This window comes from Vigna umbellata, chromosome 2, assembly GCF_029865625.1.
Source record: "Vigna umbellata cultivar VRB3 chromosome 2, Vumbellata_1.0, whole genome shotgun sequence".
Taxonomy (NCBI): domain Eukaryota; kingdom Viridiplantae; phylum Streptophyta; class Magnoliopsida; order Fabales; family Fabaceae; genus Vigna; species Vigna umbellata.
Window position 1 is genome coordinate 8259995 of NC_142166.1, and position 25826 is coordinate 8285820.

The window sequence follows — 25826 nt, forward strand, 5'->3', positions numbered from 1 at the left end:
TATTCTCACTCCGTTTTGTTCTCCTTATCATCTTTAGTCTTCTCCATCCTACATTAACCACTGTCTGTGTTTGGATTTTTGTTGGAAATTAATTTGAGTTCAACTCAATGGGAGTGGAAGAAACAAACAATTTATCGTAATTCTTAAACTAATTTGATTTTGAGTTGAATATTCTTTTAACTGGATTTAAAAAAAGTGTCAATAACACTTGAAAGTTGATTTGGGTATTCCATCTAAAATTCAATAACACTCTACTAGAGATCACAAAAAAATTTGCGATATGTAGATAAAATCTGTGACAGACAGTGTTACTACGTTGATGGTTTCCTTTTCCAGTGGCTTTCACAAAATTTGCAAATTTTGTTGGTGAAACCTTATTAATGAAACTAGGTCACCGTAGCCATGGGATACATCACCTACTTTTTCACCCTAGCTAGAGCCTTTCAGCTGATCGCTTTTCCAAACAATGATTACACGTGGTGCTATTAAGATTATACCAAGGATTAGTCTTAAGTCCTAATATGGTTTTGTTTGGGGAATCAAAGAAAGTGACATGAGATTTGGAGTTGGACTTTAGAAACAAATACTTGTTTTCACAAGAGGAAGACAGTATATACATAAACCTTTTGTGGGTTTGTGTTAAATTGAGTTGGGATCATTTAAGTAATATCTCGTATTTTAATTCTCATAAAAGGAAAACGTTAATGGTATATTTCACGACAAAAATAAGGTAAATTGATAAATAAGTATTTCAACCCAAAATGATGATAAGAAAAGTAGCATAATTTTAGCAGAAGAGGAATATTTGGGATCAAGATAATGAAATGTTCTATAAAAAGACAAGTGAAAGTAACGAACTAAAATATTTAGATTATTTTATTACTACACGAGAAGAAAAATATACGATAACTTGAAGTTATAATTAAATATTAATTAGAAATGTATGAGCCTACATGACCTTATTTGGATAGAATGTATGACTTTTAGTATTATGAAAAATAAAATGAAACGACATTGAAGAAAGATTTTGAACCTTTTCTTTCTTCCAGATAAGGCTAGACATGAAATGGATTTTATAATACCTATAATAACAATCTAGATATAATAAAATGGTTAAGTAGATTTCCATGTGAAATTAGAATTTATTTCTGTCTCAAATTTTATTATAATTTGGTTTTTAAATTTTGAAAATAAATACACATAGTATTCATAATCCAATTATATTAAATTTTTTTATATATCAAACAACATTTCATATTTAAATTATTTATTTCATTAAACATATTATAGCTCAACTATTACTTTGAAACATAATTTAAATAGAAATAAGATTAAATTCAAAGAAATTGATTTATTATATTTTATTATTAGGTCCATTAGATATGAAATGAATCGACTCGATTTAATCTTTCAGTTTAAACTGATTTAGTCTGATTCTTTGACATAAATTGAATCGATTGAATCTTAAATCTTAATCGACTCGGTTCGACTTTTAATAAAAAAATGATTTAACCGACTTTTATTTTTATTGTTTGTTTTCCAATCAATAGATAAAAGGGAGTTGAAAATACACCTAAGGTTATAGGAAACTAATAAAACATCCCGAACATCAACCAAATTACAAATCAAAACACGAACTAGGTGAGAGAATAACATTTCTCAACTTACAAAATGTAGTAAAAATGTGAAAAATTCATATAAAGAATCTAATTATAAAAATTTAAAATATTTTAAGAGTGTAAAAGAACCTACTCTAAATTAAATTTTGAATAAACACTTAATGTTTTGCTACCTTTTTATAAGATAGGATCTGTGTAAGGAAAAAGAAAACAATAGCTTCGAAATCTCAAAAAGATATTACGGAGAGAAAGCTAAAGAAAAAAGGTTATGAAGAAAATTAGACGGAAAAACGAAAATGTTCTACCGGCCTTAACGATGAAGTTGTTAACACGAACGTAAATGAAATGCAATGAAGGTAATTTCTTTCAATATTCCTTATATATGCACGAAGAAAGAAATAGCCTGCAATAAATAATGTTTAAAATGCAATGAACAATATTGTGTTATACATGTAAAATTGTGATTAAAACAGTGAATAAAATAATATATATTAGAACGACATAATGCCAAATAATGAATTTAATTCTTTTAAAGCGAGACATGAAAAAAATTAGGCTAGTTTAGGTTCTCACAATAATGATTGTTTTTCATAATTTTAATATTTTATTTTTTGAATATTCATAATTTTTCTTTTCAATTTTTTTCACACATGTCAACCAAATCATAAAAAGATGACATAAGATAAAGACGTCAAATTCGTTATCTATTAGGGGAAGGATAATGTGCTCGTTCCCTGGAGTTTTTATGATACTATTTACATGAAGCTCCCACGAGCATTAAAAACGTAGTTATCTATATCAACCTGCTATATACATAAACTGCTCAATATTATTCTAACTATTTTATTAAAAATAATTTGTTTTTCTACTGGGAAGGAGTCCCTGCTGACTCAACCAGGGCCAGGTACTGAGTTATGGCTTCTCCTTCTACATTAACTTCAATGTCATAATCAGCCAAGGCATCTGCTTTTGCAATATCTGCAGATAGCTCATCTTCCATTTCTTTATCTCGTTGTGTTTTACTGTCTTCAACCTCATTCGTCGTATTTAGATTATCATCAGAATTATCATTGTTAGGTAATGGAGCAGATGAACTAGCACCACCATTGGGGCCGGCCGTTGAATGTGTATTTATGGAAGCTGATGTGGGTTCGATCCCAGGTTGTTCTGTCAGTCTTAGCAAAACTTGTTCTACACCACCTCCCGCCTCAAAAGCAGCAACAACTACAAAGAAGCAGCACTATCAGAATAATCCTATATATGCATACAACTAGGTATAATGTGACTTGAATATCTGGATAAACTTTTATACCTCTCGCTCTTTCAAAACCCATTCGCACAACTTTCTCAATTTCATAATCTTTTGCTTGTTTCTGTCTCTTACTTTTCCTTGACTCGATCGAAACCTTCATATTCATGAGTAAGTAGGAAAATTGTTTGAAGTGACATAATTTTGTTAAGACATATACTAACCTGTAAAGCAGAATTAGTTACAGGATTCGTCAAATCATCCAATGCCTTCTGAGTATCATTTTCATTTTGTCTAAGGGCTTCTGCAGCAAGCTCCTTGTCAAACCTGTCAGAATAGCAGTGTCAATTCTGATGACTAGTTCGATTATGCAAAAGCAGCATTATCATACTAGAAGAATAAACCTGAAATTCATCCCTGAAGTAGTATTCTCTCTCATATTATGTATCAAGTATTAGAAGTTATGCTAAGTAGTCCCCAAATATTGAGAAGCCGTTCAACTAGATCTTTGAACGATAGTAAAATATACCATATTAAGGACAAACCTGAAAATACTCGAGGAATTACAACATAAACTTTAGGAATTACTTAGGAGAGAGGATAATGCCCGAGGGACCAAATTGGTAGTTTAATATTATTAGTTCATCTTAACGCGAGGATACTATTCACATAAAGAATAATAATTATTAGTTCATCTTAACGCAAGGATAGCTGCCACGCACGAATAAATAAATTCTAAGTGCCACAAACCTAGGTACTTACAATACGTTCAAAAAGCAGCCACCCTTACAGACCATTCTTTACAATACGCATGAACAAATATCAATACTCACAATACAACACATAAATAACCCTTACCCAATAGAGACCAATTCCTTCAATCTCTCTAGATCCACAGCTTTCTTTAAGGGTGTCATTCCATACCGCTTTTGTTCCCTGGGAGCAAGCTATTTAGAAAGAGAAACACAAAGAAAATAAAGCAGATAAACATTAACCCACTTAATTTCATTTCTTCTCCTCATATCCTCCTCCCGCTTTTGCAATTTCTTTGCTTTCTCCTCAGCAAGGAAATCAATGGCACCCCCAACATCTTGATTGTTCATCCGCAATGCTCGCTTTGCATCACGTTCAACATAGCCCATGCTCATAACAAATGATAAGGCTTCATCTGACACTTGCAGCTGCACAGAAAAGAGCATTGCTTACTAGAGAAAACGAGGCAGGGGACATACAAAAATAAAACTGTATATATCAATCAATTTCAAAAACATTTGAAGCCAGAGGGATCCTAACTATCTACTGTTAACTTCAAAATTTTAAATATTAAACTCCTTGTAGAAGGTCAAGCTTCAGGCTCTTAAGATTTGAAACTCGTCTAACTCCAACAAATGTGTAAAATGTTGACTATATTTCTTCTATCCAATTGATCGCACTTTTAGAAACCTGTTCAAACTTAGCTCTTGCAGAGGCTAATGCTTTTCTTGATTTCTCTAACTGCCCAGTATGATATGCCACTACCCCTTCAAGCAGCTCTAGTCTCAAATGCCTATAAACAAAACAAATTCATTATTTACAGGATGAAGAAAAAAATTAGGTGTTTTCACCACAAACATAGTGTTTTAAGGGGAAAAAAACAAAGGAAACAACTCACAATGCAAGTTCTGGAAATCGACCACCTTGTAAGAGCCTCAGGCGAAGAGAATCCTTTCCATGAGCCCGTTCAATTCCTATCCTAGCTATTTCAAGACGCTTTCCTGCGTCTGCGAGCCATCTGATGTCTTGTATCATAAAATAGCACCATACCATGTCTATTTGTAGTATAGGAACATTGTCAATAAGCTGGAGAGACAAAATTTGTATTAGACTCAACAAAAACATCTGTATTAAAAAATTTGGCTCTTCTAATTTATTTTGGGGGGCAAGGAGAACTATAGAGGAAAAAAATACAGTTGTAACAATTAATGGAAGAACCAACACTTAAAATCTGGTACTTTAACACTTAACAAATATTTATAACTACGTATTTTCTCTGTCTCTCACTTCAGAGGATCTCAATCCTCTAAAGACTCATCTGTTTCCTACGCAATCTAAGAGCTTCATTACAAAATGCACACATGCAACAAAATATTGCCAACGACAAGTAATTTTCAGAAAAAGAAAAGGAATACGTAGCTAAAACACAGTTTTCAGTGAAATAAGTACACAATTAGACTAAATCATGCCCCAGTTCTTTACTTTAGTAAATAATTTGCAACAAAATTCTCTGGTCCACGATAAAGTTTGAATAAATTACTCACCTCAATGACTTTTGAATCACAAAGAGAGAATGACTCCTGCAAAAATAAATGAAATTTTGAACTAAGAGTGAAATTAATAAAAAAAAATCACTATCCAAGCAACACGGAAGAGAAGCCATGCGTGCAACTTCATGATTTATAAGCCATTTTCTGCCAAAATAATAATAATAATATGGCAAAAATACTACTTAAAATGTCAAGGTTAAAAGAAAGACGGTAAAAATGTCACAGAAACTATAACCACAAACTCTTGCCCTGACAAAGGATACTTCCTTCACCACACAATGCTCATAAGTCAGTGCCTATTCGTCACGTATCATTGAGCATAATGATGGTGAGTTACACCGAGCAGCAGTATTGCAGTTCATGACTCGATTCTCCGGAATTCACCCTGCCTTTTCCCCGTACAGCAATCCCTCTTAACTGTTTGAATTAGTAGCTTACACTACCCCAACACTCTTTTTGATAAAAAAAGTAGATTGCAACAAGTTTAAAAGGCAAGAGTAGAGAGTGAATTTCAGAGAAACCAAAAGTAGTGTATAAGTTTCAGGGTAATTTGATCATCAGAATAACACACTCGCAACAAAACATAAACCTATAAAAACTAACCTCTCCCATGCTAAGCACTTCCAGCGCATCTTTGTAATTCCCCTGCTTGATAAGTTTCTTCCCCTTCGCGTGAAGCATCAGTCCCATCATCACTGCCCTGGCACAGAAGCCAAACCCTCACTTTCTAATTCAAAACGAAAAATTCCAAACACAAGCTCACACGTGCACCACACCTTTGATCAGTCTCAGAGCCTAACCGCACTTTCTGTCCACTCTGATCCTCAACTTCGATATTGAAGTCCTCAATCGGCAACGCACCATCCGAGTGGCGTTCCGCCATCGCAGTCGCAGCAGCCCTGTCCACATCGAACGCAACCAACTAAGTAAACCAAAACGACGACGTTTACGCGAAATTAAAACCGTGGCAAGGCGCGTGACCTGATACGCGCGAGTCTGGAACAACGCTCTTCCTCCGCGACGAGGGATATTCCCTGCTGCGGAGAGGAGGCGCGCGTGGCGAGAATCTTAGCGTTGTTTTTTATGCCGAGTTGGGAAAGGGTTTGAGGTGGAACGGCGTCGTCTCGAAGAATCTTGCCGGCGCAGATGAGGTTGATGGACTGCGATGGAGAGTTGGATCGCTCGGCGACGCAGTCGCGGAGCATGGCGAGGGTCCAGGCGTGGAGGTCCACCTCTTCCACCACCCCTGCCCACGTTCCTCCTATCTTCAGTTTCGCCATCACACAAAACACACACACACTGAAAACTCAGGTTTTTGAAGCTTTTCGATTTCCAACTCTTTCGTATCAACAAAGAAACAAATGAGGAATATAATAACGGAGTAAAGTAAACTTGTTTGTTAAGAAATATTAATTATTTTTATTTTATTTTCTCAATTACTTTGATTATGGATTTGTTTGTTCTCATACTAACACAAGATAAGTTCTACTTGACAAATTTTAGTCTTAATTTTAATTTTAATTTCGTTCCTTATATTTTAGTTTATCGAATTTTTTTTAACTCTTTTCTCATTTTCAGTTTTGATTTTTCGATATTTGAGGAGTCTGAGTTATTGAACGTGGGGGACGACAATGTCTATCCTATTGCAATTAAAGCAGATGCATCCACTAGTGACTCTGATGAATCAAAATCAAATGAAACTCCATCATAGGGTAACACAAACTCTCAGATAACTCAAGCAGTGTTTGAGAAGGAGAAAGGAGAGTTTTTGGTGACCGACACCGACATTGCCAACTTCGAACAGATGATGATGGTGATGGTGATGGTGATGATGGTGTTGTTTGGCCGAATGGATTTCTTCTACTGACAGGAGGCTGCTTCAAGCAACAGTAGTGAAGGCCGATGTGGTGGTGGCTGTCGGAGGCGGTGGACGCTGATCTATTGAAGAGTAAAAGAGAAAAAGAGAAGAGAAACGTGGCATCACACGTGGGCTCGCCGTTTGCCGCATAAAAAAAACTTAACACTGTTATTTTTTAAGGACTAAACATAAGAGTTTCAAAACTAAGAGGACTAGAATGAACAAACCTTTTGAAGAACGATAAAAACCAAAATCGTTTCATAGTTTAGGGACTAAAAACATATTTAACCCTAAAATTTCATCCATTACTCAATTTTACGTTATATCTAGAAAGAAAATTCTAAGTTTTGCAATTGACATGAAAGAAATAAAAGAACTAAGATGAAGTCAAGGGTTATGAATTTAGACTTTTCTCTTCAACTTGTTGAACGAAAGGTCCAAAAACTCGTGTTTCAATTGTAGAATATAGATGGAATTTGTCGTCTTATATAGGTGTGAGATAGATTCAATACCCTAATCCGTTTGTTTCAAAGAGAAGAACATTTAATTGATCATCGTTTCTAATTCTACATTTAAGGAATGCACTGTCGTGTGATCGAAGGTGTAATACCGAGTCAAAAGGTTCATAAGGAACGACACAACAAATGTTAGATGAGGATCCTTGTACATACCTTGAAAAATTATTATCAGACAAATCCGAAGTAATCAAGAATATAGTCGATATTTTCCAGAGTTCTGATTCAACAACTGGCTTACATTTTTTTTTAAGGCTTAATTACCTACTTAGTCCCCATGTTAAGAGGTGAATTGCTGTTTAGTACCCGATTTTAAAAATGAAGACATTAGGTCCCTATATTATGAAAAGTGTATGAATTTAGTCCTGTCCGTTAAGTTGGTAATAACGGTGTTAACTCCGCGCTGACGTGGCCACGCTTCTTTTCTCTCTCCTCTGCTCTTCCCGACACCTTCTGATTTTCTCTCTCTCCTCTCCTCTGCTCCTATTATTAATTTAGTCTAGAATCTTAAACAAAAAAGATTAGGTTAGGAGCAGGCATTACACATAACACAGCCCAAGTTCTAGAGAAGACAACCTTAGCCAAAAACAAAGCATGGGTTTACTGTGGTGGCGAAAGGGGAATAAACCCCAACAAAATTCCCAATCCTCCTCAATTCCCAAATCCAATGCCGCAGACACAACCAAACCCCTCGCTGAGGCCCCAGGCATGAACGGCGCCGTCGAGGTTCCCCGACCACCCAACGCCACCGTGTCGGTTTTCGAGTTCGGCTCCGTCGCCGCCTCCAACGACAAGGTCACGCTAGCCGGCTACTGCCCCGTATCTGAAGACTTCGAGCCGTGCCGCTGGGAGATCCTCCCAGCAACTCAGTCCAACGCGCCTCAGTTTCGCGTAGTTTTTTGATCTCATCTCTCTCTTCTACTTGTTCTGCTTATGCTTATGGGATTCAATTTTATCTACTTTTGCTATAAAATCACCTTCGAGTTGCTTTTAGCGAAATTCTCCTCTCTCTTGTGTGCTTTTTCTAATCTCTCTTTTCTTTTCGTCTTGTCAATTTGTTTACATTGAATCCATGTGATGTTCACAGTTTCTTGAATTGGCACTTTGTCATTTTGGGTTAAATGTTTCTGTATCAAAGTCCCAATGGGTTCAAATTACCTAATAACTAGTCTGGGAGTTAGAACACTCAGAATAATAACTATCTTGTTTTACTTTGAGTGCTGTTTAAGTTATTTAGCAACTTTTTTCCAAATTCGGCATTAGGATCGATGATTTTGGTGATGAATCACGCTTTTAAATGGATTTGAAAACTAAACTTATATGGTAGATGTTTTTTAGGAGGATATTGCAGTGATCATGTTCCTCTGATAGGTCATGGCGTTCATAGACACCAGTTTCCTCAGAACTTATTCTGCAGTGATTCATTCTCTAAATTTTAGTTTACTCATTTTCTTCTGTGTTTTCTGAATATATTTGCATCATTTGGTGCAGTACTCTGTGTTTGGTGTTTGGATTTAGACAATCGTTGCATTAAGAAAATATTTTTATCTTTACTTCCAAATCCTTTAGAACAGGATTAAACCTAATCAATTTGTAAACTTTCATCAAACACTCACCCAAAAGTTTGTCTTTATGGCATCACAAATGGATTCACATGCTGATAATACAGAGGACACAACTCAAAATCAAGAACAAGCAAGTCAAACACTTATTTAGGAATCTAATACCCCTTTAACATCTTCGTACAAGCCAAGCCATATCTCATAAATTTAGAGACGATCTAATGACCAGGATCCTGGCTTCTCATAATTTATTTATTTTCTCGGTTATATTTTAATTTTTTTTAATATGGTAATAATAATGCTTTGAAATTTTCATCCTAAGGACTTGTTAATTTTTTTATAATAATTTTACAAAAATGTAAAAGTAAAAAAATGTATATTGAAAAAAAATTATTTCATGTTTTGTACTTTTTCGAAAGTATGTTTATCATCGACAAATTTGGTTCTTAAAAAGAAGTATGTTTTATCAATGTTTTGTATGGTTATTGATATTTTTCGTTTTATTTATTTATTTCACTTTCAGTTTAAAAAAAAAAGTTAAACTTTGAGTCAGAAAAATAAAATTCATACTCAGATTATTCATAAGAATTAAAAATATTTGTTGGTGCTAAAAGCATTTATACACGTTTTTTAAAATTAAGTAATTTATTTTTATTGAAAATTAATCATTGTAACATTAAATAATCTAGCAAAAGTAAATTATAATTTTCATCTGAAAAAGTTAAATGTTTGTTAAAAAATATTATTATTATATTTAAAAATAATAAAAAGAAACCCACAAGAGAGTCATGTCTTTGGTATTGTGTTTTAATTAGTGATAAAAGTACAGTAAAATATAATAGAATGAGATGGATAGAAGGAAATATAATAATAATTATTCATTTGAAATAAACATAAACAGAAATAAACATAAACAGAAGGTGTCAGGAAAAGCAGAGGAGAGAGAAAAGAAGCGTGGCCACGTCAGCGGAGTTAACACCGTTATTACCAACTTAACGGACAGGACTAAATTCATACACTTTTCATAATATAGGGACCTAATGTCTTCATTTTTAAAACCGGGTACTAAACAGCAATTCACCTCTTAACATGGGGACTAAGTAGGTAATTAAGCCTTTTTTTAAATGTTTTCCCAATGAACTTGATCAGAAATAAACTCCATTAGTAATATTGTGACAATTCCTAATCTGACAAGTTTTCAAACATGAATGCACCATCGGATTAGTTAATGGCTAACATGAATAACAGTAAATATGTTAGGCTGGAACTTATAAAGCAGATTATGTGGTATGTGAATTAGATAGGTAGATATATGTGATTAGAGAAGGAATTTGAGGTGTTTGGGAAAGGCAATGAAGTAACTTTGCATGTGGACAGTATAATTTAAACGTTAAGTCTTATATTAAAATAAAAATGAAAAACAAATTGTAAAATAGAGACTTATAAATTCATTATTTTAAAATTTTAAGATTAAAAAAAATTGAATTAAGTATCACAAAAAGACCTTATCACCAATTTTATATATTTTTTACATATTTTTTAATCGACTAAAACTAATAATATTAAATTAATTAATAAAAGCATATTTAATTATTATATATATATATATATATATTTAAATTATTTATTGGTTTTTTTAAAAATTCTCAATTAAGCCTTAAGATTGTAATGCATCTTAATTGAGTTTTTATTTTTTTTTTAAATGTCATGCAATTAAGTCATTTTTGTTAGTATAATACTAATGATGCTAACTTGTCACATGTCACTTTATTGTTTTTTTATTTTTAAAATTTTAAATTTTTTTATTAAAAAGTGCTATGTGAGATGAGATCCTATCATGTGGCATAGACAGTGTGAATGACAATAACAAGGTCACGTGTCACTGTTAATGCAAGTATCATATGAAAAATCTTAATTTTATCCATGTATTTGTTATTTTGTCTCAAATTTATGTATAAAGTTTAAAAATAAATTGGGATTGAATTGAGACAAAATAACAAATACAAGGATTAAATTGAGATTTTTCACATGTCACTTGTTTAAACAGTGATGCGTGACACTGCTACTGCTACGTCACATTGTCTTTGTCACGTTGCAAGACCCCTTATTTGACACATGACAATTTTAAAAAATAAAATAAAAATAACCACGAACTAACACATGACACATAAGTTAACATAATTAATATTGTACTAACGAAAATGATCAAATCGCATCATATTTTCAAAAATAAAGAACTAATCGAGTTCAATCACAATCTAAGGACCTAATTTAGATTTCCAAACAAAGCGAAGACCAACCGAAGATTCAAAAATATATATGCTAAGTTTATTCCAATTGTATATATATTTAACTTAATTTTATATTTTCCTATTTTTTACATGTACCATAAATATGTCTTACCTTTTCACAAACCACCACAATTTTGATTAAGTTTAATTACATTACCTTTTATTCTTTTCCACATCCAACATGTTAGTAATGAAGAAAGAAAAGATGTATATTATGCACATGGTGAGGATAATCCAAATTTTGTACTTCATAAGTATGCATATGGATCATTATAGTATTGGATTTTCATCATTTTTGTGTCCTTGTTATTGTTTTTTTCTTTTGATTTCCAATTCTAATTATCTTTTGTTCATAGAATAAATTGTATGGTAAAGTTTTTGCTTTTAAAAAATGAAGACTTTTTTTTTACTATTATCCATAACTATATTTAATTTCATTAAATTGATGAGTTAGTGGCTTAAATGTTTCAAGTATCTATAGGGTTAATGTTTTTCTCATGATTGACGAGAATCTATGTGCTACCAAGCTACATTTTATCTATGGCTATTGGAATCTATGTGCTAGCAAGCTACATTTTGTCTATGTCAATGAGTATGTTGAAGAAATTATTCTATAATTTATGAAGGCATCTTCAATATGAAGAAAAAATAGTTACTTATAAATACTTACATATCCATTTTAAACATAATTATATATGGGTATGGTTCATATATAATTACATATGAATCTTATTGTACGAAATTACTTACAAACATAATCCATACATAACTTATATATATTTACCAACAAATTTATTTGCGTGTAATTACATATTGACATTGTCTACATATATTGTTAAAGAAAATTACCAACGAATTTCAATAATTCGATTAGATATTTGTTACCTATGAAATTTTTGTTTTAGGTAATTCATGAGTAACATAAATTTACATAAGTGTTTTATTTTTTTCTTACGAATCTTAGTAGTAAGTAATTGTCACTTTTCTTGTAGTGATACTTCATTTGACAAACACAAGTTTTGAGCGTTTTATGATACACGTTAAACTTATAAATGTTTATTTTATGCTTGCAAGTGTCTTAGATCTCACAAAATTTTGTTAACATTAAGATTCCTTGAAGAAAGTATTGAAAGTTGCTCAATAGAAACAATTTTTCTAAAAAATTTAGAATGTTAGTGTTGTAGAGTCAATCAACTATGTTAAACCCTACACTTTACTCAAAGGTGAAAAGAAGCTACTTATCCTAGGTTTAATAAGTCATATCATATATTAGAGAAATTGGTAAAGAAGTTACACACATTTAATCTTACGTTGAAACATTTAATATGTCTCTAAGCTCCAATCCAAACGTGAGCATACGATAGTTGAAGAAAAAGAACTTTAATTTGTCTCACAATAACTCCAAAGGATTTATAATGTCTCATTTCTTCTCAAGCTCTCTATATAAAATATATATGTTAAGAAGGAAGGTTAATGAAGCTCTTGCAACAAGATCTAATAGTCCTAAGCAATCCTTAGCGTTATTTTTCAAAAATTTTAATATACAATTCAATCATACATTCTTGTGTATTTAACTTATTTTTCACATAATTTAACGACACAAAAAGACTTAAGATCACATGACATGTGATTTGAGGTAGGGATCCATAAAAAATGAGACATATTTGATGAATTAGATGAAGATAAACCTTTGAAGGATGTAATAGATATAACATATGATTGAATCCTATATTGTTTTTCAAGATCACATATACTAATTGAATGTAGAGAATCTTTAATTTTATTGACCATATTTAATTTCACAACAAAATAGCATAGAACAACAAAATTAAAAAATACAACAAAGTAGATGACTAAAATCAAACTAGACAAGATAACCAAAACTAAAAAAAGAGTTGAAATAGAAATGAAGAAGTGAAGGCAACTATGAGTGATGGATTACAAGTCATGATAGAATAAGGGTTGTAAAAAAGAACACAAATTGGATTGGATTGCAAATAGGGTCATGAATTGGATTGAAGAAGAAAATTTTATCTACCAATATTGCACCATGGTAGAGAGTTTCCAATCACAAACTAAGCTCTTGATACCATAATAATAATTAAACAGAGGATGAGGACACACCAAAATTGTCTAGTTCAACACTTGTTTGGTTTAACACGCTCATCTAACGTGGCGTGCTCTTCCACACATCTATTATCCTCACAATAAAATTTATTAACACAGGCTGAGAATGAGACGTTGTAGTGCATATGTACACATTTCTCATGGGTAATAAAAATAATTATTATTTAAAATAACAATTATGGGGCGAATTTGAAAGATAGTATTTTTACTTATTAAAATAGTTTTATTTTTCTATGGTTAGGATGGTTTTTTTATTTTATTTTATGATGTTATTTTAAGTCACCGAGAAGTTAAATAGGAGAAATTGATTAAAAAAATTTAAAATTAAAGAAAAAAAAAACTGGACTAAGGCCCAAAGTAAGACGAGAATTCGTCCCTGGTCTCATGAATTCCGAACTCGTTACATTAAGCATTGGGGGGTATAACTAGCAAAGGTTTTCCCTAGCTTGTACTAAAAGGAAAACTAAAAATGGAAAATATATTAAAAACTGAAATTTAATATTTTTACAGTCAAATTTTTAAATATTTTATTGATTGAAAAAAACAAAAATACATACTTTTTATTATTCTAGTTTATTTTATAAATTAAATTTATCCAATATTAGTAAAAAATAATATTTTTTTTATTAATTTTATTTATTTAAAACAAACCATTTAAAAAAATTTTGTTCACCAATTTCCCATAAGCAAATCTAGTGGAGTATCTCCTATTGCAATTTTATTTCTATGGTGGGTCATCAACGTGTCTTCAGTTAATTGAAAAACAGCTGTTCCACCAATTTTGGACACTATTTCGTCCAACAAAATTCATAGCAAGTACTATTCTGCTTAATTTCCATTAGTTTCCATTACAGCAAAAACAATCTTCAATCTCGTAAGTAACAAATTTTCATGTTACATTGAAGAAGTCCTAAAGACAACTAAGATAAGCAACAAAACATTTACACTTGTCTAGAATTTATTACATGGGGCTTTGTCTGAAAGCATGAAAGAGCTGATTTCTAACAAGCACTGAAGTGGGTTTAACAGAGATACACAGTAATTAACTGCTTCAACCTTGAAAGGGTGATTATGCTAGCTAGCCAAAGAGTAGGTTACCAAATTCATTTGTCTTCAATAAGTTCCTTTTTCTTTGGGTCCTATGGCGCGTCTCACCCACTTTATCAGGCCTCTGTCGCAATCCAACATAACATAGCCGCACATTTTGATCCCTGTTCACTTCGTTTTATTTATATCTAAACTTTACACAAATATCTTTCTCTGCATAACTTTTTCTGCTCTTTCGGAAAACGTCAAAATTTCCCACTCATTCTTCGTTACTGTCTCCCGTGTCTCAACCACTATCCCAATTCCATTAAAAGGAAATAAAACTAATAAATGAACAATAAAATCAAAATCGTAGCCATTTTACCCGCCACATTTATGCATAGAGTTTCTAGTTTTCTAGTTTATAAATCCCACACCCACCACACACCTCAACGTAAACTAGCTAATAATAGCTATAGTTATAGCTATATTATACTTGTACAGCACTCATTGCAGCACATCGCTTGATCTTCGTCAACCATGGACTGGTTCTCGTGGTTGTCCAGGACCAGCCTAGAACCCTCCCTCATCTACGACTATGGCCTTGCCTTCGCCCGCAATGAGCTTCAGTTGGAAGATGCCACCTACTTCAACCACGAATTTCTTCAGAGCATGGGCATTTCCATCGCCAAACACAGGCTCGAAATCCTCAAGCTCGCCAAAAAAGAAGATGGGGCACTCAAAAGCATCAAGCTTTCTGGGGTCATCAAGAAGTGTCTGAAGAAGTGCTTCAGCCTGGTTTCGCGTGACGATCATCAAGAAGCGATGATGACGATGACGAAGGAGATGCCACCTGAGCCAAACTGGTACCAAGGGAAGTGGAGAAGGGCCAGGCACAAGAATGGGAGTGAGGAACTCAAGGGAGAGAATAAGGGAGTCGTGCAGAGAAGCAGGAACATTGCACTGTCAGGGCCTTTGGATGGATCAAATGGAAGAGTATTGCATGAGAAGATGGTGAACAACAGCAAGTTTATGAAGTTGTCTGGTCCTCTTGATGGGAAGATCAATGGCTGTGAGAGAGTGGTGTTTGCAAATGCAAATAGAAGTCCTACAATGAGTTCTGCTCCTTCTAGGCCTCTCGATGGAAGGTTCATCGGCACAACAAAAAGTCCAAGGCTTTCTGGGCCACTCGATGCAAGAGCAGTGGTCTGTAATAGAAGTCCAAGGTTACCTAGACCTTTAGATGAGAGGGCCGAGAGCCCAATGGGGTACAGTCCCTACAGTAAGGTCAGAGCTGATGCAGCAGCAGATTATGATGATTATTATGCAATTTGGCCTACATTGTTTGAGGATCTTAAACCAACTTAGATTATATATTTTGTGTTTGTGTTCTCTCGGCTTATTTTTATACTTTGATGACGAGTGACTGCAACGTTTTTTCATACAATAATGACAAGTAGCGCACATGAAAATGATTCTGATGTTCACTGCAACTTTTTTGTATGTCTCAACTATGAGATCACATCATTTATCGACAATTTGGCTAATATTAGCCCTTGTCACAGTGACATGTTTCTTCTTATTATATTTAAGAAAACCTTGTATGATCCGTGGATGAAACAAGGGATCTGTTTAGTTTCTTTTGAAGAATAACGGTTGGGCTTTGCGTCAAATGAAACAATTAAGTATAATTTTCAAACAAGGACATCCCTATGATTTACAGTAGTTTCTCGAAAACTTTAAGAAATTATTCATATTATCAGCACTTTTAAGATTGTTATTTTTTTTTAGATTTAAGTTTTTTTTTTAAGGCTAAGCTAAGATTGTACTGTATGCATTTTTAATTGAGATTTTGTTAAGTTTCTTTTATTTACTTTTTTTTTCAATAAGTTCTCATCATTTTTTTGTTAATTAGATGACATGATTGGCGAGTTTTATCATCTTGTTTATTTATCTTCATGGGTTAAGAAACGTAAGATTTTGTAATTAATATAAAACCATTTGTTTTATAATATTATTAATCAAATTGCATCTGTTTTATAGACATTTACGTAAAAAAAAAAACTTTATTTATCAGTAGACACTAACCCAGTCTTGACATGTGAAGTTGACATTAAATGTTAAAAAAATCCAACGAGGAGCTTGCACAGTAAATAAATATTAAAAAATTAGCTTAGAATTCATGTGCATATGACAAAAGGTTTGGAGCATAAAATCCAAAAAAGACCACAAACATATATCCCAAATCATTCTAAGTTCAATGTTTTTCTGTAGACTAAGTAATAAGAGTATCATCAGATTACAATATGTGACTGTCAATGTATATTAATTGGCCTCAATCCTTTGGTAGACAGAACACCTTTAAAACTAACACACAAGTACGACCAAAACTTTGGACTTGATAGTTGATGTCCAGTTACATTTCCACTGCACCACTGACAGATCAAAAGCAAAAATAGCACAACTGGTAATGTAATAAAACTAGGAAAGGCTCAGTTTTATTCATTGTTGAAATTCAGCAGATTTAGTGACTTGAAGATATCTGAGGGTGCCTGAAAGAGCCTCCAGCATAAAGCATTCGGTAAACAGGCTTAATTCTCATAGTCACGATAACGCACAAGATTATGCCAACAGCACAAACCCCAGCAAGAATGAGAAAGGTAAGCTTAAAGCAATTTGGACCGAGGCACGAAACACCAGAATCAATAAGGTCTATACCATGCTGCTTTGCTGCCTCACTATCGTATATGTTCCCTGCTAGCAGAACAGAAAAGAGCACTGCACCAAATGGATTCCCCAACCCAATGACGCTGCTCAGTACACCGTAATGCTTCAGACCAAAAACTTCAGAAACAGTGGGGATGATCACGGAGAGTTGCACGCCATAGCACACACCGAGGAATGCAACTGCAGGGTAAAGGGTTCCGCTGATAGCATAAGCAAACAGAAGGTATACAATGAGCATAATTATCTGCGTGCACAACATCCACACAGTTCTTGGAAGTGATTTTTTCCTGAAAAACGTCAAAAAGCATGGATTATAAATAATCTCTTTTTATTCCGAAATCATCCATAAAGAGGACAGTTTTCCCTTTTGGTTTATCAAGATGCTGTAGTTCTTCTATGTTTCTATTATATATTATACCTCTATATCTCATACGTAGTTGTATTAGATTTTCATAATTCTTTTTTTAAAGGTTTGAGTGCTTCATAGATATGTTGCTATAAATCAGTACAGTATCCACAAGTATCAGTCTAATCATCCGTGAAACAGAAGAAGTATCAATGCTTACTAATCTATTGATACTGTAACTTATGCAGCTCAAAATTATATCTCAATTTTGTCAGCAAAAGTAAGTGTCACTCACCTGACAAAATGTTCTGATACAACTCCTCCACCAAGCCGCCCCAGAAAATTGCAAAAGCTGAAAATTGACAGCAAGGTGGTGGTGTCTTCCTCCCCTCGGGCAATACCTATTTGGGCGAGATTGTTGAGAACAGTAACCCCAGTGCCGACGCCAACGAAGTAGACCAAAAACAGAAGCCAGAAATCAGCCTTCACTATAGCCTCAGTTAGCTTAAAATCTTCTCCACGTTTAGGCCTTCTCTTCTTCTGCTTCACAGCCCCCTCACCCAAGGCAAGAAGCTCAGCAACCTCAGGCAAATCATCCTGATCATTAAAACTCCCAAGTGCCCCCGCCGACGAAGATGCCAGCAGCGGCGCCGCACTCTCTTCTTTCCCTTGAATTAGAAACTCAGAAGATCCAACTTGTTGCTCTGATTTAGTCCCATTCCTTGGAAACAGCGTCATCTTCAAAGGGACAGCAAGCGGAGCCATGAGAAGCAGAACCATCACGGTCACCAAAGCATACGAAACAGCATCGCTAAACGTGTAGACATTACCAAGTATGGTACTAACAAGAAGGTAAACACCCATTATCACACTGGAAACTTGGACAAACTGAAAATGGTAAGGCTCCGCAGGGTCATCACCAGTGGCCGGCGTACAGGGCCTAACGAGAAACATCATACTCAAGCCTATAACAGGAATACCAATGGCAAGAAACAGCAGGTACTTAGACGAACTGTTACGAAGCAGAATGCTGTAAATCTCAGTCAAAACGGCAGCACTAAGTCCCCCATAACCTTTCAGAACCCCAGCGACAGAGCCTCTGCTAGCAGGGAAGTTTCTCATGTTGGTCACCAGAACCGTGGTGGTGAACCACGCAGTACTGTTAGCAGCAATAAGAAGACAAAACCATAGCTGCAACCATCACATACAAGTAAATTACAGTCGCTAAATTTTCGGCAAAAAAGGTGTCTGGTACCAGAAGATGCTAAACTACGAAAATTAAAATTAAAAAAATCCTGTCCAAGTTTTAAATTTAATCACTTTGATCCGTAAGTATGTTGTCAGAGAAAGAGAGAGAGAGATTACTGACCAGTAAGAAATGAAGGGATGGGAGGGTCTGGGAGACGGCGAGGTACACAACGCCGTAGCCGAGGAAGGCGGAGAGGGAACCGACGAGGAGGATGAGCCAAGGGGGGAACTTGTTGCAGGCGATGCCGGGGAGGAGGCTTAAGTTTTCGCCGACGTCGACGGCCACACCGAGGAGCGTGACGTGGCGCTGGTCGAAACCCAGCACTGATTTCAAGGAGTGGGAATAAAGTGGGAAGGTGGGGGTGTTCCCCGCGGCGATCTGAACCCAGACGGCGGCGGCCAGCCCCACCCACGGTGGCCGACTCCCTCCCTTCTCCTTCAACATGGGGTAAGTAAAGCTATAGAATTGACGGTTTTAACACACCTGTTTTAGTTTTGGTGCATGATTGTGAAGGTGAGTGAAGCAAAGAAGAACACTTTGTGATGATTGTGATGTAGTTGTTAAGGAGAGAGAGAGAGAGAAGGGAGGAGATGCGATGTGGGAAAAAAGTGATTCCGTGAAAACCAGATTCACCTCAACTGGTTGTGTTGTGTGTTTTCGAGTTACAGGTTACTGTCACTGTCAGTGTCAAAGTATCAATTCTGCCACCAACCAAAGGTAAACCCTTCTTTATTTTTAGGAAACTTTTTCTCATTACCACACAAAAATAAACCGAATTTGGCATTCTTTGCCTTTGTGCTTGCATTGCATAATGTTCTAATATTTATGAATGATTGATATTGTGGATTAGAATAATCGTTGTGTTACGTTATTTTGACGTTATCAAAATGGGAAGATTCGAACATTTAAACCTGTTTCGGCACGATTTAGAATCTTAATCTAAAATATTTAAAGTTGTCTGTTTCGATGTTTAGTTGTATTATTTTTTCTTTTCTCTTTGTCCAAGCCGCGAGGGAAGGTGTCTCAAGAGACACTCCAACGCTCAAGTCAGGGACCTCGCGTAGTAATTTTGTAATCAACATTAGTTATCAGAGCTCTAAGTTCAGTTTAAAGTTACCTGTCTCAAACAAATATTTATAAATTATAATAACCTTACCGTTGGGTCCGACTCATTAACCACTAACAATATTAATTGTTAATAAATGACAATTATTTTCATTAACTCCCCGATAGTCATTACTATCGATTATCTTAACGGTTAATTTTACCAGTTGGTTTATTGACACTGAGAGTATCATGGGTTGGACAACTCTTGTGCATCTTTATCGTTCGGTCGGCTATGAGCCATAGTATCAAAAAAGACAATTAATTATAAGAAAATTCTTATGATATTAAAACAATTATTATTATTTGATTCTGCATGTTAAATTAGTGCGCAAATGAAATTTACGTGGAGTTTGAGGACGTGGATTTGGAATGATTGTTGTTGTTTGTTTTTGTATGTTAAAGTAGCTACCATTCTGCATTTCATGGTGTTTATATTAGTTGAAAAACATTTGAGACGAAAAGAAAATTGATGTAATTAAATTAAAAAAATTATATATATATATATATATATATATTTCAATTTTGTATTAATTTTTTGACAAAAATATATATTTAAGTTTTATCAAAATAAATAAGAATATTTTTTTCATAATTTTATTATAGATAATTTTTATTTATTTTATACATGATTATTATACTTTAAATAATTATTTTGATATAAGAAAGCTATTAATTTTTTTAAAATACTTAAATTAAAAAAAGTTACATTAAAGATAAAAATTATAAGATAATTAACTTTAATTTAAAATATTATTATTTAAAGGGGTAAAATAAAAAAGAAAATGTGAACAATCATTTATACATGTATAAATGTATAGATAATAGAAAAAAAATAACAATCATAATAATAACAGAAAGTTTTATTTCTTATGAATCTCAGCAAGTAAAATAAATTAAAATAAAAATATTAAAAAATGTTCTATTAACTCCTCTCTTCTTAGTTTTATTATATTTTAATAAAAACATATATTCAACATAATAAAATAATAAAAATTGTAATTTAATTTCTTGATAGTAAAAAAATTAAGATATTAGAAAGTATCGCATAAGTTTTTTTCAGAACAGTTAAAATGGAATTTATTTTTTAGTAAATAATTAATGCAATAAAATTTGTAAGAAATAATTGTATTATTAGAAAAATTTTATTTGTATATTAAAAAAAGGTTAACAAATTTAATATAAAATGATATTAAAATTTGTTCTCTATAATTATCAGTATCATTATTTGAGATATAATAATGATTTATACAGAATATAAATAATTAAATTTAATATTTTAAAAAGTTTAAATTATTACATTAACTAAGAAACTAATAGTGAAGAATTAAATTTAATATCAATATTTTTAAATTGTTCATGTAACATGTGGAATTATAAGCAGTGATATATATATATATATATATATATATATATATATATATATATATATATATATGTGTGTGTGTGTGTGTGTTTAAAAGTCGAGATAAAACAGTAGTGGTGTCCTTAACGCCACGAAGAGCACCGTATTATTAAAGCCACGAGGAGCACATGTCTTGTCTTGAACTGTTTTCAATTTTTTTTTTAAAATTAAAATAAATATTTTATCAATTTTATTATATAAGAAATTGTTTTTTTAAATTTAACAATTTTTTCTAATTAATTTTTTCTATAAATTTAATATTTTTTTAATTACAAAATTACCTTCAAAATAAATAAAAAATTATGTTTAATTTTATAATTAGAATTATAATAATAATAATTTTATTGTTATAAAAATAGTAAACGGGCGCAGTGCATGTGTTTTAACTAGGTTGTTTTTTTTTAAAATTGAAAATTGTATAACGCCACATTAAAAAATTTTTAATGAAGAAGATCTTTAAAATTATTTTTACTTTAAAATTAAACATAAAATGATAATAATTGTAAAAATCCATAAAGTAGTTTTTTTAAAATAACGGGTAATGTGACTGATATTTAAATATTTTAATGTTAAAAATTTAAAGTATAAATAAAAGTTTTATATAAGAAGAGTTTCAACATTTCAAAGTCATATTATTCCTTTAAAAATAGTTTTTTTAGAGCTTTTCATTCTCTTTAGGGTATTCTACATGTTAGGTCATCTATTTAAAGAACACAGGATGCCAAAGTGATCACTGCAGCAAGGTCTTTTAATCTAACCAATCAATTTTCTTAAAAGAGTAACTTAGTTAATATTTTTTTTCTCGAGTTGTACGTATCTTCGTGCATGTAAGGATTTTTCTGTCGCATGTGTTTTCTTAGTTTTTTAGTATGTTTTTTGTTTATTAATGGTTCTAACAGCGTACCTTAATCAAAATTTTGTGGTTCATAGGTGCAGATAGAGGTCTTTGAGTTGAGGAAGCGGTTTTAGGTTCTTTTGAGTTGTTTAAGCTCTTATCATGTAAGGAAAGCTAACTACCAAGTTTTGTTATTGTAATGTTTTGCTGTGTTGCATGCTTGATTTAATTAGAAATTTATAAATAGGTATGTGAAGTTGCTCATGTAAATTATATGGAATGTGTGCTCGTTCGGTCCTAGCATTTGTGGTATTTTCATGTTAAAATTATGTGGTAACTATCTCTTGAATGATTTTAAGGTTGGTGGTACGAGTTTGAGCAAATTAGGACTCGGTTAACTATTGGTCTTGCTTGGTTTTGGTCTAAAAGTGATGTTTTGATAGATGAATTTCTATTGGGAGTGTTGTTTGAGTGAATTGAATGTTGGAGGTCTTTGTTAGTGGTATTTAAGATTTAGGTAGCTTCTTAGTTCACTAAAATGTGGTAGTGATATGTAAAATAAGCATGTATGAATTTGAGTTGGACAATTGAGCAAATTGGTATTCAATTTGAGTTATAAAATGTTTTTAAAACAATTCTAGTGTCAAGAATATCAATTTGGTCATTTGGATAGGTCTTTAGTGCATCTAGATCAAGTTTCTAAGTTTATGTCTTCTAGTATGACACTCAACGCCCAGTGGCACTCAAGCGCCAGCTTTGCGAGAGGTTTGGTGCTCAGCAACATAGAGGTGACGCTCAAGCGCCAGCTTTGCGAGAGGTTTGGTGCTCAACAACATAAAGGTGACAATCAAGCGCCAGCTTTGCGAGAAGAATGACGTTCAGCGACAAGGATGTGTCACTCAGTGTCGTGAGCCTTTGCAAAACTTCTCTTTTTGCAATTCTGCTTCCTTCTATAATATTCCAGTATTTGATTTGGCATATAAGTTTATAGTAAATGATCTAGATACACCAAATAGTGGGGATTAGTAATGAAAATTGAATCAATACAACACAAGATGTTTTCTACACTCTTTAATGTATGTTTGTTTAAGATGTTATGTACACTGTCTGATAAATTAAGAATGATTTATGAATAGTAATTGTGTAATGACTTATTTGAGTGGATTGGTTATTATGATATAATGTATATTTGTTGATGCTTATAAATATGTTCATGACATATGATAATGAATGCGATGTGCGTGCGCGTGTGCGTGTGCGTGCGCGTGTGCGTGTGTCATATACTTTATAGTAGTTGAATACTATGAAAATTAGAATGTTACAAAAAATTTATAATAATTTAAATTTAAATTTAAATTTAAATAATAAAGTATATTTTATGATACATGAAAATCTATGCAAAGAACATTAGGATAATAAAAATCTTTTTCTATATACCAATTTTGAAAGAAAACTATGAGAACCCAAGCATATATTTAAAAATAATTTATAAAAATTTGGATAAAACTTTAGGCAGGAAATAACCAAAACTAAAAATATCTTTTTTTTAATATTCATAGCAAGAGAGAAGTTTCAATGTGGGAATTGCAAGTACAAGTGTAATACACTACAATTCCCCAAAGAATTCATCACTTAGGCAAACAAATAACTCCTTTTTCTTGTCTCCACAAATTCATGATTTTATCTGACATTAATTTGAATTTGAATTTGCATATGTTATTAAACATGGACAACTATCATACCTGCAAGCCATTGGTACACTAATTAACATAAAAAAAACATTCAAAACACCTTACACAAAAGTGAACAAAAAGACATTCTAAACATGTTACAATAGATTTTGACAATTAGACAATCAATATATGATACAAAGTGAGTAAAATCAATAGTAAATCATGGTTTAAGAATTTGTGTCTCCTTACTTCACAAATTTAGTATAAATTGGAAAAGGTATAAAACAAATTAAAACTAAATTTTATTGATATGTAATTAGTTTATGACAAAAGTAATTTCACAAACAAAGACATAAACAAAATATTCATAAGGGTTAAATATGTTTTTAGTCCCTAAACTATTGGCCGTTTCTGGTTTTCGTCCCTCTTTCAAAGTAAGGTACAATTTGGTCCTCATTCTTTTCGAAACGTTCGTTTTAGTCCTCGGAATTTTGGTTTTAGTCCTCGTTTGTTGCTAAATGAGGACCAAATTTTTAAACAGTGTTTAGTTTTCGAGGACTAAAACGAACGTTTCGAAAAGAATGAGGACCAAATTGTACCTTACTTTGAAAGAGGGACGAAAACCAGAAACGGCCAATAGTTTAGGGACTAAAAACATATTTAACCATATTCATAATTAAAAATTTCATTGAAACAATGTATCCACTTTGTTCTACATAATACAATTGATTTTTTTTTTTCAATTATAGAACTCTCATTGTATACTAAATAATAGTTAACAAAGTAAACTTTTTGGCAACCAAATATGCAAGCTCTAATAGTTCGATGGAAATTTCCTCCGCGAACAAAAGTTACTTGTTAAGTTTTGCTTAAATGCATATAGAGACACACATTCTTATTTTTTAAAAGGTTTAAATACTATTTTGATCCCTATTTTTGTTCACTTTATTTAATGTGATCTTTTTTGTGTGTGTGCATTCAATTATGTCCTTATTTTAGCTAATTTTGTTCAATTTGATCATTTTTTACGATAATGTTTAAATTGTTAACATCACAACGTACAAATTGGCTAATTCTTATAAGGTGACAATATTTTATCTTAGGTGTGCATTGTGACATGACCCTCTCTTCTTCTTATTTACAAATGTTAGGGTTTCATGGACTCATGACCATTAGAAATGTCACCATCGCCATAAAAAACCCAAGAGAGAAGCTCGACAATCTTAGAGAAATATTTTCAGTTTATTTTGAAAAATGATGATGAATGAAGAAGGTAAATGAAATCTCTAATGGTGAAAAAGGATGATGATTGGGTTTTGTGAAGATGAAAAATGGAATGGATGAAGGAAATTAAGGCAAAAGGTGCAAATTGATGAATGAAGCATGCGTGAGATAGATTATTGTTGATAATGGAAAGAAATTGAGAAGTGATGATTTTTATGTGTGAGTTTCACGATTAACGTTCATAATGAAGATCAAATAATGGTTAAAGAAGGAGATCTGGTACGTCACATTGGAAGCAGAATTAAGACTTGTAAGGAGGAGTTCTGCGTTTTGGTGGTTCATTACTGTATATTTGAGGTGGATTCACATTTCGTGATGATGCGATTTGACATGTGTGTGACTATTCAAAATGAAACTATTCATATATATATATATATATATATATATATATATAATTTTAATGATCTAAAAGTCATAGCTTATAAAAGAATAGCAAAATATAATAACTTATGGCATATAAGTAAACTTCTAGAAATTAAAATATTTATGTCAATTATAATACACTATATCAGAAAAAAAATTAAAATAAAACTCTACAAAATCTTAACTTTGTTTTATACTGATAATTAATCTTATGTATTTATTTAAATATTGGTGTTTAAGCTGTTTTACTATAAAATAGTATCATAAATTGATACTTATAATATACATTT

At 32.5% G+C, this 25826-nt stretch overlaps 4 protein-coding genes across 4 annotated transcripts; 2 read left to right on the forward strand and 2 right to left on the reverse strand.

Annotated features, from left to right (window-relative positions):
• Positions 1–2297: 2297 nt before the first annotated feature.
• NUB1 (ubiquitin-associated (UBA)/TS-N domain-containing protein) lies at positions 2298–6526 on the reverse strand. Its single transcript, XM_047326761.2, has 11 exons — positions 6153–6526; positions 5948–6070; positions 5775–5871; positions 5166–5201; positions 4520–4707; positions 4312–4414; positions 3868–4049; positions 3727–3804; positions 3093–3195; positions 2932–3025; positions 2298–2843 (listed from the first exon to the last, which is right to left on the reverse strand). Exons 1-11 carry the CDS (start codon positions 6449–6451, stop codon positions 2485–2487), a joined length of 1662 nt encoding a protein of 553 aa, XP_047182717.1. The 5' UTR covers positions 6452–6526; the 3' UTR covers positions 2298–2484.
• A 1526-nt stretch (positions 6527–8052) lies between these two features.
• LOC124831089 (uncharacterized) lies at positions 8053–8543 on the forward strand. The gene has a single exon (XM_047304980.2). It carries the CDS (start codon positions 8139–8141, stop codon positions 8445–8447), a length of 309 nt encoding a protein of 102 aa, XP_047160936.1. The 5' UTR covers positions 8053–8138; the 3' UTR covers positions 8448–8543.
• A 6160-nt stretch (positions 8544–14703) lies between these two features.
• On the forward strand, positions 14704–15942 carry LOC124848708 (uncharacterized). The gene has a single exon (XM_047326469.2). The coding sequence runs from the start codon at positions 15091–15093 to the stop codon at positions 15916–15918; it is 828 nt and encodes a 275-aa protein (XP_047182425.1). The 5' UTR covers positions 14704–15090; the 3' UTR covers positions 15919–15942.
• A 762-nt stretch (positions 15943–16704) lies between these two features.
• Positions 16705–19525, reverse strand: LOC124848961 (protein NUCLEAR FUSION DEFECTIVE 4-like). The gene is made up of 3 exons (XM_047326791.2): positions 18993–19525; positions 17919–18814; positions 16705–17564 (listed from the first exon to the last, which is right to left on the reverse strand). The coding sequence occupies exons 1-3, from the start codon at positions 19314–19316 to the stop codon at positions 17075–17077; spliced, it is 1710 nt and encodes a 569-aa protein (XP_047182747.1). The 5' UTR covers positions 19317–19525; the 3' UTR covers positions 16705–17074.
• Positions 19526–25826: the final 6301 nt, after the last annotated feature.

What these genes read in the sequence shown, in the direction of transcription:
- LOC124848961 (XM_047326791.2), bottom strand. Translation starts at nt 19,316, where the DNA reads ATGTTGAAGGAGAAGGGAGGGAGTCGGCCACCGTGGGTGGGGCTGGCC. An exon ending in CATCCCTTCATTTCTTACTG is followed by an intron (nt 18,815 to 18,992) that starts GTCAGTAATCTC and finishes TGATGGTTGCAG; the next exon opens with CTATGGTTTTGTCTTCTTAT. An exon ending in GTATCAGAACATTTTGTCAG is followed by an intron (nt 17,565 to 17,918) that starts GTGAGTGACACT and finishes GACGTTTTTCAG; the next exon opens with GAAAAAATCACTTCCAAGAA.
- LOC124831089 (XM_047304980.2), top strand. Translation starts at nt 8,139, where the DNA reads ATGGGTTTACTGTGGTGGCGAAAGGGGAATAAACCCCAACAAAATTCC.
- NUB1 (XM_047326761.2), bottom strand. Translation starts at nt 6,451, where the DNA reads ATGGCGAAACTGAAGATAGGAGGAACGTGGGCAGGGGTGGTGGAAGAG. An exon ending in TCCAGACTCGCGCGTATCAG is followed by an intron (nt 6,071 to 6,152) that starts GTCACGCGCCTT and finishes CGATGTGGACAG; the next exon opens with GGCTGCTGCGACTGCGATGG. An exon ending in GGCTCTGAGACTGATCAAAG is followed by an intron (nt 5,872 to 5,947) that starts GTGTGGTGCACG and finishes CTTCTGTGCCAG; the next exon opens with GGCAGTGATGATGGGACTGA.
- LOC124848708 (XM_047326469.2), top strand. Translation starts at nt 15,091, where the DNA reads ATGGACTGGTTCTCGTGGTTGTCCAGGACCAGCCTAGAACCCTCCCTC.